This window comes from Pteropus alecto, unplaced genomic scaffold, assembly GCF_000325575.1.
Source record: "Pteropus alecto unplaced genomic scaffold, ASM32557v1 scaffold109, whole genome shotgun sequence".
Classification (NCBI taxonomy): Eukaryota; Metazoa; Chordata; class Mammalia; order Chiroptera; family Pteropodidae; genus Pteropus; species Pteropus alecto.
The window spans coordinates 10405357-10423307 of NW_006494608.1; the positions used below are offsets into that span (position 1 = coordinate 10405357).

The 17951-nt window shown below is 37.8% G+C and overlaps 2 protein-coding genes across 2 annotated transcripts in view; one reads left to right on the forward strand and one right to left on the reverse strand.

Moving 5' to 3' along the window:
* FBXL13 (F-box and leucine rich repeat protein 13) overlaps window positions 1-17951 on the forward strand; it is a 257446-nt gene that overhangs the window by 102882 nt on the left and 136613 nt on the right. The window contains 1 exon segment of the mRNA XM_025041933.1: window positions 17149-17201. Coding sequence (XP_024897701.1) covers window positions 17149-17201 — 53 coding nt within the window.
* LRRC17 (leucine rich repeat containing 17) lies at window positions 3874-15085 on the reverse strand. Its single transcript, XM_006925395.1, has 3 exons — window positions 14314-15085; window positions 7940-8095; window positions 3874-4271 (listed from the first exon to the last, which is right to left on the reverse strand). The coding sequence occupies exons 1-3, from the start codon at window positions 15083-15085 to the stop codon at window positions 3874-3876; spliced, it is 1326 nt and encodes a 441-aa protein (XP_006925457.1).

A 17951-nucleotide genomic window follows, 5' to 3' on the forward strand; every position in this document is an offset into this window, starting at 1 on the left:
GGCTCCATTATATCTGGATCTCTGTTCTGTTCTGTCATATGGTTTCTGCTTGTCTTCCCATTTTGGCTGCCTTTCTGTGCACTAAGCAAAGCTCCTAATTCTCCCAGTCTTATTAGTGCGGATTTGTGAAGTAGGTGTCCAGTGGCACAGTCCTGAGAGGGGTTCAGCTGCAGGCCAAATTTAGCTCAAGCCCATGCTCCTCCTGTTAAGATTCAGCAAGCAATCCACAGATGCTGTGCTTATAGTTGCCTCAAAAGGCCACACCAGAAACCGAGGCCAGCTGCCTCCAGCAGTGTGAGTCTCAGCAAGGCGCATCTGACTCGCTGAGGATACACCTGGATGTGGCCTGGGTGGGGCCTGAGTTGGGGTAGGCGGGGTTTCAGGGAATCCTCTGGGTGGAGCAACCTCTGTTAGCCAGTTTGATGACGTCACAGCTATGGTGGCACTGCGTTCGTTGCACTGGTAGGAGGGAGGGCTCAACAGGGAACAATGGACCTCTGGCAGTTCTGTACCGAGCAAGTCTCGCCTCGGCCCTCACTCTGAAAATGTCTCTCTGTAAATCCCTGGTGCCCCCTGTGCGCAGCCAAACGGGCACTGGTGCTCAGAACAAGCAGGTCTGTCACGGCGAAAATTCCCTTGCAGACGTGGCCCCTTTAAGAGGCTTCTGCAGCTGCTGCTGCCGCAGCTTCCATCTTACTCAGCTGCTCAGGACCGGGCACCCTGCATCCTCACCCTGTCCTACCTTCTGCCATTGCAGGGTGATTTCTTGGACTTCTCCCTAGTTGTATGGCTTGTTCATCTAGATCTCAGGCAATTTTTCCTTGCTGCTGCTCCTTGTTTCTGTCACAACTTTGATTTGGTCACCAGAGGGTTCAACAGAGACTGTATCATTTATGCCATTTTTTTCTGCTCTATAACTTTTGACATTTTAATTGTAATGTATCTTGGTGTAGGTTCTTCTTTGCTTTCATCTTGTTTGAAACTTTCTGGGCTTCCTGGATCTGGATGTCTGTTTCATTCCCTAAGTTAGGAAAGTTTTCAGCCATTGTTTCTTCACATAGAATTCCTGCCCCTTTCTCTCTCTTTTCTTTCTGGGGTTCCTATAATGTGAATGTTGGTATAAGTCCCTTAGTTATCTTCACTTTTTTTCCATTCTTTTTTTTTCTTTTTGCTGCTCTGATTGGGTGAGTTTCACTTCTTGTCTCTGAGTTCACTGATGCTTTCATCTGCTTCATCTAGGCTACTTCTCTAATATATTTTTCAGTTCAGTTATTGTATTCTTCAGCTCTGTGACTTCAATTTGGTACTTTCTTATATTTTCTATCGCTTTGTCGAAGTTCTCATTGTGTTCATCCACTCTCTTCCTGAGTTCAGTGAGCATCTTTATTACTATTACTCTTTATCAGGTAAATTACTTATCTCCATTTCATTAAGGTTTTTACCTGTACTTTTGTTTAGAACATTTTTTGTTTCTTCATTTTGTTTGACTCTCTGCATTGGTTTCTATGCATTTAATGCAACAGCCACTTCTCCAAGTCTTGAAGGAGTGGCCTCGTGTAGAAAACAGATCTTGTTCAACTCTTCTTTAGCTCTTGATTGTCTCTCAAACCTTTTTGATTGTCCGAGCAGCCTATTATATTTTTAATAGCTCCTAGTAGTTGAGGGTATGTCAAGATCTGTCAATATACCAAAAGGCAGGATCTCAGTCAGCACCTAGATTCAGGCTGATTGGAAGCAAGACTCTCAGGCAACAGCTTTTAAAGTATGTAAATATATGCAGTCCTGTGGGACAACAAGTGTAAGCCTCACTGACCACTAGAGCCAGGCAGTATGGAAGTGTCCACTGGACAGCAGTTACAAACATTGGGGCTCCAGACAAGTGTATAAGCTCTTTTTTGGGGGAGATACCAGTGAGCTGTTGCAAGGCAGAGGGAGAACACAAAGATGGCATCCACTGGCAGACATTTCCAGAGAGCAGCTTCATAGGGCCCTAGGTGTGTGCTAAACCTAAAACCTGCCTCCCAGGTCAAAACTCCAAGACAAGCACATATAGACTTTAATGACTTGGACCAAAGAATCTCTTCTGCCAAGTGCTCTCTTGGGTGTTTTTAGAGAAAAAGGTACCTATCCCTCTTTTGGAGTCTGGTTCTACAAGTTCTGCCCTTGCAGAGCAGAAAGGGCTTAGGTGAACCTGAATCCTAGCTATATCCTCTGCCAGCTCTGTGCCTTTTTCTAAGTTACCTAAACTCGAAACCTTGGATTCCTTATCTAGAATAGGCAAATATTACCTACCTCAGATGGATGTTTTGTGAATTAGAAATAGCATATGTGAAGCTCTTAGAATGTCAACTGTAAAACAAATCAACACTTAAAAAAGAGGAGAAGGGGAATATAGTCAATAATATTGTGATAAGTTTACATGATGACATATAATTTCTAGAATTAACAGGGTGATCACTTTTAAGGTGTAAAAATGTTGAATCACTATATTGTACACCTGAAATGAATATAATATTGTATACCAACTATATTCAAATAAAAGAGTTGTCCTGTAAAAAAGAAGAATATGTGAAGCTCTTATCATAGTGCCTGGCATCTAGTAGGTGCTTAAGAAATGCTCATTACTATTTGTCATATAATATTTTCTGTGCTTCTGAAATTTGTGCAAGTATCAAATAAGACCAGTTTATAAACTTCGTAGGAATACCTTGACATAAGAAATAAAAATGTATTCAACTCCATATGAAAAGAAAATCTGTATAAAAAAGAAAAAGTGGAACTTTTAGGGATATGTACATATTTCTTTTCATTTTATTTTTCTTTCTAATAGTATAGAATGCAAACTGATGGGGTCAGTTTCCAGGTTATTTCCTTTTTCTGGTAATCTGTTTCTCTGGGTGAGCTAATTTTAACCCACAAACCCAAACAATGGGGCTTCTCTTGGGCACCAGCCTCTCCCTCATTTGCCTCTCATATTACTTCTCTTTTTTGTTTTCTGCTTTACCTCGAACCCTGACCTGGAATCCTAATTTCATCTTTTGTTTTATGCTCCTTGACATATTAGCTTAATAGGAAGGGCTCAGTTTCTTCCCCACTGACAGATGTTTTCCTAATTTGAATGCTGTTGAAAAACCAGTTCCGTTTCCATGTTCACTAATGTTTATATCTCTTCATGGCTCATGATTCACATCATCTATAACTGCTCCTTAGAGTCCCATCTTGTGACCAGCCTCCAATATAATTCTCAGATTCTCTACTATCGCTTGTGACAATTCTCTTTGGGTCTAGCTTGATGGTTTTGCAAGAATCAATAAAGAGTAGATAAGAATTTAGGTTTACCAGGACCTCATTTGGGAATGCACAAGAATCAGAAATGGAAATTTATTCACTGTATAAGCTGACTTACAGAAGAAAAAAGTGGGGGTGGGACAGAGAGGAATGACATTTTATTATTACTAAGCATTTGTATCTTTCCAATTTGTCATGTTTAGGTATGTACATGCAGCTATCAAAAGGCATGTAAAAATGAACAGTTTTTTTTATTATTTGCAAAAAGCCATAAAAACATTTATACAAGACATTATGAAATTCTAATACCATCATTAGGACCCAGCTTCTTTAGGTTATCAGTGTGGCATCATCACCAAAGGTCATTCTGCAAACAGTCAGGCAAGCAGGATGAGCATATTCCCTTGATTATATAATTGGCACAACAACAACAACAAGAACAACAATAATAATAATTAAAGAAACCTTCTTTCAGCTGGATAACCCTGCATAAATAGGCAACACAGTTAATCAAAATGTAAACATACAGTTTCCTGACACCATATAGCAAAAATAAAACTAGTTGTGACCAGAAGAATTTCTACGTTACCCCACTATAGTGATTCTTACACTTTGTTTCTTTACTGTGTTTTCCCTATGTATTTTTTCCCATTCGTCATCTTCCGTATCCTGGTCAAATATTTCAGGGTATGCTGGTAATTTATCTTTAGGACATTCTTCATAGTAACTCCGAACATATTTTCCCACAAACCACCCTTTGTATTCTTCAGGCATTTTGCATTCCAGGCCATGATAGTGAACGTTGTAGTGGTGCTTTAACCAGTAGTAGAGGTAGTGGATGCTGTAGTCACATCTCCAAGGGTTATCTTTGAGCCACAAGAGTTTCAAAAAATACAAGTCTTCTAATACTCCATAGTCAAAGTTTTGCAGACTGTTGTTTGATAAATCTAACTCTTCTAAGTGTGTGAGTCCTAAAAAGGCAGCTAGAAACAGAAAATATTTATTAAACCAATGAGTAATTGGGTTAAATGCAACTGTAAGGCGTATTATAAGGACAAATATAAATTAAAAATAAGAGACTTAATTCTTCCTGTTGAAAATAAAGGAAAAGATTTCCCTCCCCTCCTTTTTCACAGAGTGCTTAAGAAAACTTGTAATAAGTACTTTCTTCTCTCTTTGAAATGTATACATATCCTTTAAAAGAGTAATGAGGATTTTTGTCAGATTTATGAGCCATAAAGGTCTTTTCTCAAGGAGTTGGGAGCCCTCTCCTTGAAATGTAATCATCAAGAAAGATAGCACTCCTATCTCCCAGTTTTTGTGGGTCAGTAGGAGCCTTGCTCCAAGTCGCAAAACTACTTCTTGTCATAAAGATAGAAGTTTGTTTTATTCTTGACAAAGCCAATTTGCTAACAGAGTTGGTCACCTTAATTATGAGGTAAAGTTATAATGAACTGTGTGCAACAAATGGTGCTGTCAAGTCCTCTTATCTAAGGACTAATTTTCATTTATCTTGAAAACATGTATGCATTGAGTTGTATCTGCTTGGTTATATAAAAGAGTGAGATTTTGTTCTGTCTTTGCACTCTTTAAGCAGATTGCCTGTGATGTGCATCACACTCTGGTTCTATGTTTATTCACTAATAAAAGTTTCTTTCTCTACTACCTTTCTGGAGAAGACTTCTGTGTTGGGAGAAGAAAGCTTTCCCTTTTATTAAATTTACCAGAACACAATATTTTATATGAAAAAAATCAACTTTAAATTAGCTTTCTGAAAGATGTATTTTGGGCTCATGTGCATTTTTTATACTCACTGGAAAGATGCCACAAAAAAAGGTATGAATTAGGAAAATATTTCAAATATAAGATGTGAGTGCATAAAAAATGAAAAATGACAAATGACAGCTCCTTAGGATATCACTAAACTCTGAAAATGCCCAGAAAACAGCCTTTTCCCAGATTAGGAGGAGGGAATTATACTCTTGTAGTATCCAAAAACAAAACAATTTTATCAGCATTTTGAAAACATCTGTCCGTTTTGGCAAACTATGTTAGCTATCAGCTTTGAATTCATATGTATTTAATTCTGCTGGAGGGTGGATAATTAAAATAAATGTCAAACACAACACAAAATAAGACAACGAAAAGCTCTTTTATCCCCTTTTAAGAGTAAAGAAATCTAAATCTAGATTATTCCTATTTCAGTTGACGTGAATCGACCAGGTACTCTAGAATTTATGTCAATCCTAATTTCAAATACTTTGTTCCTATTTCAAACATTTTCTCATTGCTGTTTTAAAATACTCTTGTTGGAACATGGAGTGTCATTTTAAATTTGGAAAATTTGCTCTCATACCAATACCATCAAGCATTTTCATATCATTTGTTCTCAGACAAAACCCATAATTCCCCCTAAAAAGCATTCTTCCTATTTTGGTGCAAAGCAAATAATTGGGGATGCAGGTTGGGGGAGGGCAGGGCCTGGGGAGGAGCAAAAGGTTAGCCCTTGTAATGATAGTTCTGAAGATAATGCATTTTTTCCCCTATTTGCTAACATTCTGTGAGTCAACAATTTACTTTTCTTAAAACAAGTCAGTCCTTCAGATTGAAAGCAAGTGTAAACATTCCTAGATTTTATTTTGAAAGCACTGTAGTTGTTACTTAGACCATATGTATCCAGGCACTTTGGAAAGCTAGTTTTTATTTGCTTTTTAAAGTAGGTAAAACCCCTAACAGGATATCTTCTTTCCCTTTTCTGCAATAATATCTAGCATTTTATGAGACTGTTATTTATACTTTTTAAAGACTGGCAGATCTCACTGCATTTGTATACCTACCAGCATAAGTTGTTGGCAGTGTTTCATCTTAGAGGTCCAGAAATACAGAAGGTCTTTTATTTGAAAACGTCTTTAGGTCATTTTGACTTATTTAAGTGCCGAGATAGTTTTTTGTTCCAGAACATAAACCAAGAAAAGTGGTTGGCATTTGGTAGGTGTTTAATAAATATTCGTTAATGTGGAAAATACTTTCCTGGGACTGAATTGAGCAAAGGAGAAAAAGAATACTACTGCTGATAACAGAGTTTACATTGTGCGTTAGCAAGGAAAACACATTGAATAAACAAGATTAAAAGGCCTTTAAGAAATCCCAAGGATGGAAAAGGAATCCTTACAATTATGAGAATTTAATAACTGTTGAGGGGAAAATACCACTAGAAATAAAACAAGCCCATTTTGCACTATTATCTCTCTGCATTGTCTTTTTTCATTTTTCTCTAGCTTTCTTTACAAAATGTAGTTCTATCATAACTAAAATATTATTGCAGCATTATACACTACTTTTATGTTAGACCTAACATTTAGTCTCTTTAGAAATAACTCTAGAACTTGTTTCCATGGATACTTTTGATAGTTGGTAAGCTAAAGTCAGAAGGAAATCAGGCTCTTGCCCAGAGACCTGCAACACAGCATGTCTTGTGGTTCTTATGGAGCAAGAGAGGGTTCCCACCTCCAGAGGCTTCACCTTGTGGCCTGGCTTTGTGGACTGACTACCAGTGACGCCTGTACACTAATACGGTGATTGCTTCATTTGTGAGAAGGGTGTCTCTGCAGTATTCTTATTCACTGTGAAATGAAAATTGCTTTTGATCTCACAACTTAAAGATATTCCCAAGTTTATACTCTGTGTATAGACCAAGTGTAGCATATTGTCGTTCCCTGGGGAAATTTGTAACATTATGAATTCTTAATATTTTAAAAGATATTCTTAATACTAAAAATATGCCTTTGTAGCTCTAGAACATTAATTTTCAATTTTCACTTCTACAATGTTAAAATCTTAATATTCTATTAATAGTATTAAGTTATCATTAAGAAAAGCTGAAGAAACAATTGTACTCAAAATATAATATTAACATTGCATTATCAATAGTATTACTAATCATTTTTATAGACAGGACTTTTCAAATTGACGTAGCACTGTGAAGGCACCTATATTATGTACGTTACAAATCTGATCAATATTGCAGTAATTCTCAGTTCTTTCTAAATACAGTGGGTTTACTTAACCTACCACTCTCGTTTTTATAGTTTGTCAGAGGCTTTGCTTAGAAAATGAAGAGATTTCAAGGATGAAAAAGAGAACTGATCTTGATCTAGGATTAGATAAAATATGACTGGCTCTGGTTTCAGCACATGTTACCTTAACTTATGAACTTGGTGCTTAGCAGATTTTTCAAATTTAATTTTAAAAAGTTGTTAAAGTCCTACTTTAAACAAGTTGGGACTTAATGGCTAGCAAAGAAAATGCCAAGTCTGAATTTCCTTTTAAAAATCACTACAAGTTTAGCATTTTATTAACCATTAGGCACATATTCTTATTTTTTATTATATTCTATAAAACACTCTTATTTGGACCAATTAAATAACTGTTGCTTACTAATATATAGTATTACATACTTCATAAAGCAATGTTTTGGAGAACATTTCTCTGAGTGCCAAACAAATTTTAATTTAAGCACCATGTTTACTTTGAATTCGCACTTCTTATTATTTAGTTTCTTTAAAATGAAGTTGTATTTACTATAAATGTTGCTGTAGAAAAAAAACAGAGAACATGTTACCAGTTTAAAGGGCTATTCTGTGGAACTTACCAGGGTCTATAAATTCAATACCATTGCTGCTAAGGTTTAATTTCTTTAGCTCATGAACATCTTCAAACTCCTTGGGTCGAAGTTGGTTGATTTTATTGTGCGACAAGTCAAGTTTAACAATATCTGGAGGGATGTTGTTTGGAACTTTCTTCAGCTCTGGAAAAATTAAAATATTCAGGTTATCAAGCTCTCCTCTCACCCTCATTTACTCTATCACTCTTACACCTGTGTGATTGAAGAGTCATCTCGTAAAGATAAAAGGAAAAGGGATATCTAAAGCCAAAGAACATATGTATGAATAAGGCTTAGCATGTGCTAAATTCCGCCAAAGCCTAGTGAACCAAGTGCATTATGCTTAGAGGAGCAACTCCTTGCTCAGCTGTTCAGGGAAACTTCCTAGAGGCAGCTGCAAGAAATCAAGGGGAGAAGAACAGGTAGCACATCTCAGTTGGCTCAGTCATCAGGTGAAGTGGTGGGTTCACTCTTGGCTATCCATTAGAACCACCTGGGAAGCTTTAAAAAAAGAAAGCTAAAATGAAACAAAACAAATCAAACCGTTCTATGTGTGTCCCCTCCCATTCCCTTACCACTCTCTAGGAATTTTCACTATTAATTATTGCCTCTTTGATGCATCTTCATTTTATCCCCCTCCTCAGGCTCATTCTGTCAACAAATAGGCTCAAATCTTTCCACCCTAAAAAACAAACAAAAAGCTCTTGAGCTTGGGGACCCTCGAGCTGTTATCTTATTTCTCCTTTCCTTGGATGTTACAATTCAGGGAAGAGTAGTTTTGGCTTGATGCCTCTGCTTCCTCATCATCTACTGATTCCATGAATCCTTGTTATTTAGTTTGTACTCCATCATTCCCTGGGGGGACAGCCATAACTGAACTCCCCAGGAACAACAAGCATAATAGTGCTACTGCAACTGCTGTTGCTGCTGCTCCTGATATAGGAAAATCCTCTGGAGAGGAATCCAGGTTATTTTTCACAGGTTAATAGGAAATCAAGGTTCACCTAATTTATCTCTTACTATTTATGTTTGTTTTTAAATCCTGCTTTTAAAAAATATGAAGTTTTTATATTTTATATTTTAGCATGATAATTGCCCTTTCTTTTAATCCTTAGCAAAAATATTTTGAAGAGGTTTTATTCCATTTTAAGTAGGGCAAATGAAGCCTATGAAGAGAAACAAACCTGTTCCTACAAAAGAAATTCTTTGAACTAGATACAGTAAAAAAAGTTTTTGGAAGGTGGTCTCCATAATGCCCCTTTCAGTACAGAATAGTTGAATTGCTGACAATTTCTTCTAAATACTAAAAAAAAAACCCCACCTGTTATTTATGATTTCTTAACCCATAGTATATTTACTTTCATAAAGTCTCGAGTTTATTTTTTCCCTACTTTTAACAGCTCAGAATCTATGGTCTTTAATAGGATGGTGTTGGTAGTTTCTTCTTTCGTATCCTTTTTTTTCTCTTAAATTTGCTTTCTCTTATTGATGGGATCTTAGGGTTTAGTATCAATGTGCAGGAACCGTTCTAGGTGCTCTAACAATTATTAAATGACAAGAACTCTATGAGCTAAGTACCATTATTACCCTCATTTTACAGAAGAAGAAACTGAGGCACAGCTTGCCCACAGTCACATTCCTAGGATTTAAACGTAGACATGCTAGCCCCAGAATTTATGCGTCTAACCACCACGCTCTGCTGCACATTCATGGCACTTTTCTGTTTCATTTATGCTCTTGCACCTGCTTAGAATCCTCAAGCTTGGCACATAGGGTCAAATGGGCATTGGGGAGCACCTGGGGTAGAGTCAATTTATTGGGATGGCCATGAGACCTTTTTGGCTCTGTATTTAAAATGACATCTCCCTGCATTCAAGTGGGCAATAACAAGAATAATAATAATACCACTAGCCCCTGCTTTTTCTCAATGGTAGTTATCAATAGCAGACATAGTGTACATTTTACTGATTTTTTTTTCCATTTTTGCCATCTTCTCACCATGGAAACTTCATAAGGGAGGCTTAGGACAATGCCAAATATGTCATAAATAAATAAGTGGTATGTGGTAGACAGCTTTTAAAATGGCACCCAATGATTCACTCCTTTGTGCAAACCTTTCCCCTTGAGTAAGGGCTGAACCTAGTGACTCGTTTCTAACAATGGAATGCAGCAAATGTATGGAATGTCACTTCCATCATTAGGCTACAAGAAATTGTGACTTTTGTCTTACTAGCAGACTCTCTTTTGCTAGCTTCGATGACTCAAGCTGCCATGTTGGAGAGGCTCACATGGCCAGGGATTAAAGATATAGCCTCTGGCCAACAGCCAGCATGGAACTCAGGCCCTCAGTCCAATAGCCCTGAAGGAATTGAATCCTGCCAACACTGATATGAGTTTAGAAGAGAATCCTTTTCCAGTTGAATGTTCAGATGAGACTACTTCCCTGAATGCTGGTCAACATCTTGATTATGAGCCCTGTGAGAGATCCTGAAGCTGAGCCATGTCTGGTTTCTGGACCCACACAAACTGTGAGGTGATAAACTGTGTTGTTTTAAGCCATTAAGTTTTGAGGTAGTTTGTTAGGCAGCAATAGATAACTCCATGGTAAATAATAGGAGTTCATCAAATGTTTATTAAGTTTAATGATTCAGGAATATTGAGGCTGCTTGTAATAACAATGCTTTAAAAATTTTAGTGATCTTATTTCTGTCCTCTGATAAGACATTTTTCTGTTTGACCTAAAGTTGTGTCTGCCAACATACTGAAAGGTGAAAGATTTTAAAACTTGAACTTATTGTAATGTTGCAACAGCGAGATAATCCTCCCTTTAGTATCAACAAGACCCTAACTGGAGAGCTGTATTGTCTCTTGGATACTACATGTAAACAAGGAGATAGAGGTCCTAGTGATAACTGAAAATCAGAGGCAACCAAGGACAGACAAAAGAAATAATACCTTGGCATTTAGCATTTAGAATAATTATTGAGAATGGCTGTGACATCTTCTTAGAGGGCATTTAAAGACAGAATAGAGTTTTATTTCAAAATAGCGAGGATCCCACCTCTTCTCACGTCCTCTGCTGCTACCACATTGGTCCAAGCCACCTTCACCTCTTGTCTGGATTATCCTAATAGTGTCCTAAAACCATGTGATCCTGTTAAAACGTAAATCAGATCACGTCATTTTCCCAGGAGACTTCCCATCCACCAGACGGCAGAATCCTTCACTCTCTTTCCATCTCACTATGAAAAGAAGCCCAAGTCCTCACCAAGGCCCTGTAAAGCCAGTAAGGGTATAGGTCTTCATTATCATCAGGGTCAGCATCTCCTAGATTCTGGAAAGCCACCTGTTTATCAGGACTTACTTGCTGAACCCACATCTGCTAGCCTGGATATGAGGGTAGATGACAGACACCTCCTAAGCAACCACTGTAGGACAAGCTAAAGTGAGTTAACCACAAATAAATGGGTAGAAAAAAATGTTTATGAGAATACCCTGAAACCCAGCTTAAGCAATGTGGCAGACCTATGGAAGCTGGAAAAAAGAACATGAATTGCAGAACCAACTTTGGCATGGTGAGCAGCCGCCCTTGGTAAAAATAAGATTCACAAATAATACCAGGAGATACAAACCAAAGCCTTTACTAGTAGTGTGGCTTAGAAAAACATAGAAAAATCTTATTTGTTGTATTGATGAGTAAAAACAGTTCTTTAATTCTTCTACCTTAAACTTGAATGAGAATTGCAAATACTCATGTAAAGTATGTTTGTTTTTTATAAAGATAATATAAATACAAATTTTCCCAGGCCAGAAGTCAAATTTGGTCAATGTCCCATCTCTAGACCAAGCACCACATCGTTATTTGTTGCTACTCAAAATTCTTGGTAAACCCTTAACAAATATCATATTTATATGATTTTCACCCCTGACAAAACTCGCCCCTCCCCCAACGAAACTTCGTTGATTTTGAGGAGGAAACTAGGAAATTTTCTCCACGTAATTTCCCATTTGGTTGTCAGCACTGTCAGAATTACTATGAAGGCATGGTGGTAGTAGGTAAAGAGACATAAATAGGCCTGTTTATTGCAAATAAAAATTCTTAATTATTGTTCAAACCAGCAGTGAAATTAACTTCAAAGGCAGCTGGGAGCAATTTATGGGCATAATCATCCCCAGCCTTAATCTTAGAGGTAAATAAATCCTTTTTAAAAAATGGTCAATTATTCTGGTAAATGTGAAGCTAAAAAGCAGTTTTAAAACTCCAACTGTCATGTATTTTTGGCAAATCGATTTGCCTCAATATGGCATAAACATACTTTCAACTAGTTTCACATTTATTCCCTTTGAAAGACTAAGTTGTTGGCAAAGTGCCTGTTTCCCTGTGAATAGAGCTATTATTTCTTTTTTCTTGCTGTCAGATGTTTAAGGCAAAAATAGTGATGTTCCCGGTCTATGTGGTCAAATTGTGGTAAAATTCGCACATATTAGGTACCCTATGCACACCATCTGACTCATCATCCATCAGCTGGGAAAGTCACAACTAATGAGTTAGGGGAATATGTATTCAGGTTCCCCATGTGTGATCAGGTGCATGGTGCACAGAGCCTAAGGGAGGGCTCAATACAGGGAGGAAGCATCTAGAAATCTGTTATAAATTCTTGGTTAATAGATGTACCCAGAATCTTGAAGGAAGAGATGACATTGCATGGTGGTCAGTGGCTTGGGAACTGCTTGGGGACTCCCTGTGTGATTTTAGAAGGGCAACTTACTTCACACCTCAGTTTCCTCACTTATAAAATGAGGATAATAGTACTTCTTTTAAAGCTGTGAGGAATAAATGAAATAGTGCATGAAACTGGGCACACCAAACATCTTATTAATATCATTGCTAGTTCTATGCTTGTTGGCATGTTTTAGGCTTCAATCTCAGCTTTGAAGTTTACCTGTGAGACCTCTGTCAAGTGCCTGAACCTCCCTGAGGCTCATTTTCCTCAGCTGTGAATGGGGATCCTACTACCTTCCTGGAAGTTGTGTGTAGAGTAACTGAAACATAGTAGGTTCCCAGTTAAGGAACACTCTTTTAAATTTATAGTATTCCAGAATGGCATTTCCCAGGTTACAATGCTGTAATTGCTCTGTTATGGTTTTAAATTATATACAGTTCACCGGGTGTTGTAATAAGCAAACTTTCCCATGCCACCACGGCTGTGGTGGGACCTAACCAGGTGCCACTTTTCAGAGTCAGAGTGGGGCAAGGTTTGAGCATGACCTTACTCATAAATGAACAAATCTGAATAATGAACAAATTTACTTCTGGCTCATGTCGTCTGCTTCTTCATCATCAACAAATTCCTGCTTATGGTTCCCTTGAGAGGAGCCAGAGCCTCCATGTTCCTCTTAACCTTCCCTTTCTGCTCTTAAAGAAACAAAATGAAGCAAAGCCTCCCAAAATAAGCAGAATGAATGACACTGTACTCTATAGGATCCTAAGTCAATGATATCTGGCCTTAACTTAATATTACAAACAAGTTATTAATCCATGCCCAAAATGAAACATACGGATGTTGTCACATGGCTTGTTATCTTAGGGTTGATTCACAGTCCCAAGGCCACGCTTTGGGAACATCTTCACTAACATGTCAAGAGCATTACCAAAATCTCCTTTTAGTTTTCTTATTTCATGATGTATCCTGTATGTGCAAATCTTGCACAGTACTAGCCCCATATTGTGTGGGATATAAAACCCAGTAATGATTTTCAGGAAGTAGGTAATTAATATTCTGGAAAGATTTCCTTAGTCTCAGAGTTCTTGGATTAAATACTTTTAACTTTGTTTTTTTTTTTCAATATTTTTATGTTTTGAGGACAATTAAGATATAAAATGTTAGTGAGTATTTATTAAAACCTCGAGATTAAATTGTAAGAGCTACAGATACACCATCACTACATCCTGCTTGGCCTCCTCTGACAGTGCTCTCACCTGTCCTTTTCTGCACATCGGTTTCCCTAGGTTATCACGTCCCCATGGACATACACCATTTTGACTTTACTTGCTGTTAAGTCAGGTTACGTAGACGGCATTTGCATTTGTTTTCACACCCACTGGTTTACCTACATAAATTAAGTTACATTTGATTTAAGATTAAAGGAATTCCTGCCCTCTTCTAATGTCTCCTAAATCACCAGTCATTTCAAGTTTGGACTCCAGAAAAGCTTGGATAAATTCCATTGTCACTGGAGAAAGATTTCCAGTGGAAGTTACACCAGAAATTCTAAGACATGGTGGAGTGTAGGGTGGGTTATGAGATCCAAAGAGTATTTTAAATCATCCATGAAAATGAGAAAGTAAGAAACTTACAAACCTTTTCTTTTGCAGTCCAGTGTTTGTATGGGAAACACATAAATGTGGCAAAGAGAAGAGTCCACCTCAGGCTTGATGACAGGGGGTCTCCCTGACACTTGGGGTTTTGGGGCTAATTGGTCTTTTTCTTCTTCGTTACATAACTCTTCAGATTTTATCTGCCGCAGTTTTTTATTTTTTAGTTCTTGTGGGCTTTCGCACTTGGCGTAGTTCCCCAGATTTCGGTTCTTTGGAATGTGCAACATTGAAATGAGTGTTTCCATGTCACAAGTACAGTGCCAGGGGTTGTCATAAAGGCGCAGGTAGCTCAGCAGAGGTGTATAAATAAACACTTCCTCAGTCAAGATTTTTATCTGGTTATGCTGCAGTAAGAGAGTGGTAAGTTTATTTAAACCAAAGAAAGTCTCGCTCTCAATTTTGGAGATCTCATTCTGTTGCAGATCCAAGCTTTTAAGCTTTTTAAACTTGGAAAACATATTGTTTTTCAATATGCGGATCTTGTTTCTTGCTAAAAGCATGTGCAGCAAATCCTGAGGCCAGCCAGGCAGCACATAAACTAGTTTTCTTTCTTGACAATCTAAATATTTTTCATGAAGATACATGTACACTTCGCAGGGAAGGCCTGGTGCGTAGCGTTTGACCAGGTTGGAGCCTCTCCTGCCCCCACCCACCCTGCCATGACCAGCTCGGTTTCTCACACCCCCGGGGCTCGCCTTGCGGAGCTCGGAGGCTTTACAAAACAAGAGCAGGATTATGATGGTTACCACACGCATCCTGACATCCAGCTGGCCCCAAGTGCTTAGTGTGACAGATGCAACAATGAAAGAATTCCTTTGAAATCCAAGCTTGAGTAATCTTAACTAAGATTGCAGATGGAGAACCTGGAGATCCAGCTGAGGTGTGGTGGAGTCCCTAGGTTGCAGGAGAAAAAATATTCAGTTAAGGACCATTGTGAGCAAATAATATTATTGACAGATAATAGCAGCTTTTTTTTTTTTTAAGCAAGGACATTCCAGTTAATATAAAGGCACATACAGAATAGTGGTGTATAGGCTCAGCACCCTTGTACTTGCTTTGTTTAGAGGCTCAATGTTTGGGCCCTGAGTTTGAATCAAGGCTCCCTTTCTTGCTTAACTGTGTGACCTCAGGCTAATTATTGAACTTCATCTTCCGTATCTGTAAAATGGAGCTGAGGATAGATACCTCTAGTATTGTTGAGAGGATGAAACGGACCATGCATCTAAGGTACTTCACAGTGCTTGGTCCAGAGGAAGTACTCCACAGTGTTAGGGCTAACTTAGCATTATGAAAACCGAAACTTGTAGTTTATCATCACATTGGATTCAAGAAATTAATGGGATTCTCCTTACAGCTTTGAGATGTGCAAACGAGAGTAGGACTCCAATGGTTGTCTTCTTGAGCTTATTTTTTTTCTCTCCTTTACAGCCTCCCAATCACAATCATGTTGAATGTGTATTCCAGAAATGCTCAGGGTAAATTGCAACTGCCCTTGTTATCTCTTGTACTCCTTGGCTCAAAGATCACCTTTCAGTGAAACTTCCTCTGACGGCTATATTTGAAGTCACACTCCTTCTTAGCTATTATATTTTTAGAGGAATGTATTTTTTCCTTAGTAAGTATTAATGATGACTTCCAAAATCTGCATGTTTAAAAGAATTGTTTTCATTGTTTTTAATCCTGCAGGTGGTTTTGGTTTGCATTTATTGCTTAGGACATAGTCAATTCTTGGCAGAGGAAGAAATGTCCAAAATGGATTTATAATTAATAACATTTCTGTTGCTATTACCCAGGGCCTATGTGGTTATGAGTGGCAGATGTGTTTTCTATTCAGTGTAGCAGTGTGAATGCTAGAGTCACTCCCTAGCCTGGGGTTTTCCTGCTTGATGAGGTCCCTTCCACCTGGAATACCTCCCCTCTTCTTTGTCTCAAGCATTCCTCCCATGCACTGTTCTGTGTCTCCTCTCCTAATTACTTCTCCTTTGTCTCAGATTGGGGGTCTCACTTCCCCTCGGTCAGGACTCAGAGTGCCAACTGCGTATCACTTTGCCACTCTTTGTCTTCCTTGCAAGATCATAAGCTGTGCAGTTGCCTCTGTCCCAGACATTTTCAAGGCACTTGGCCTTTCTGACCCTCTTGGCCTTTCTGACCCTCCAATCTCTACTTGCAATTCCTTGTAAATTGCATGTAAACCTAACCTAAACATTTTGTCAATTATTATGCTTACTGAATTATTTATGATATGCATGCTGAAGTATTTGGGGGAAAGTATGTTTTGTTTGCAACTTACTTTAAAATGCATTAAAAATGGATTGAAGGATAGAGAGATGGATATACAACTGGAAAAGTTATGAAGCAAATACTATAAGACATAAATTGCAGAATCTAGGTGGTAGGTATATTCATTGCACAATTCTTCAGTTCTCTCAACTTTTTTGTATGTTCGAAAGTTTCCATAATAAAATGTTAAAAAGAAACAAAAAAAATGAACAAAAATTCATGCCACAAAATATCAGGTTGGTTTTCTTCAAGTGCTTTGAGCTAAAAGCTCTAAAATATACTGTTTTTCCCAAAGTAGTATTTTTTTTCCTCTTCTTTCTGTAATCCTCAAACAATAATAAACATGTGTATATATTTTAATTTTAAAGCCAAAAGAAATCTTTTTCTGGGAAAAGAAACCATATACTTAGAATAACTTACTTGCCGAGGTTTTTGTTTGTTTTCTAATGAATACATCACTTTGAATGTAGGATGGAAAAACTTTAAGTTTAAACATTTGTAGTAAGTTGTTTAGTGATGTGTCACTTGTTTGATCTAGGCTTCTGTAAAAATTTGCAAGAGCTGAATCTTTCTGACTGCCCAACACTCACGGTGAGTATAAGAAGCTTCTTTTATTGTTGTTTACATAGATTGGAACTTGCTACGTTGGAGTCCTAATACACAGGGATGTTGCCAAAATACATGCCTGTGTGCTCATTTAGGATTAAATACGGAAAAAAAGCAAACTATGTTTAACATTGGCAAGAAATTTTATCCCATTTATATAGTGCTATTATTAATCCTGTAGATATATGTCCAACGTTGGAGTCTCTGGAAGGTGGAAACTATTCAACAATTACACAAACATGGACAATATTTATATTTAAGGCCATGTGTATAAGACAGAAAAATTGAACCCAGCAGGAACAATAGGCTCATTTACATGGTCTTCACTGTGGTGGTGCCAAAGAAGATAGAAATGAACATGTATCCCTAGCAAGCTTCTTTCTGGTCCCTTGTCATCTACCTCCAATCTGTCTTCAACTCCATGAGCACATTAATACTGTTTCTAAAAGGCAGATCTGGCCATTTCACCTCCATCTTCCATCATATATACATCTGCAGTATTGGATAAAGCCATCTACGCTAGTGAATAGAGTCAAAGCTCTTTGACATTACTGTATTTTGGAGACCCTCTGTGGTCTTGTATATGCCTCCCTTTCCAGCCTCATCTTGGTCCAAATCCTGCATACTCATTAAGTTTCCGCAACCACAAGCTGCTATGATTTCTTTGCTGCATTTGCCAAACTTCTTGCTGTTTCGCCTTTGTTCAAGCAGTGTTCTTTGTTTGGAATACTCTTT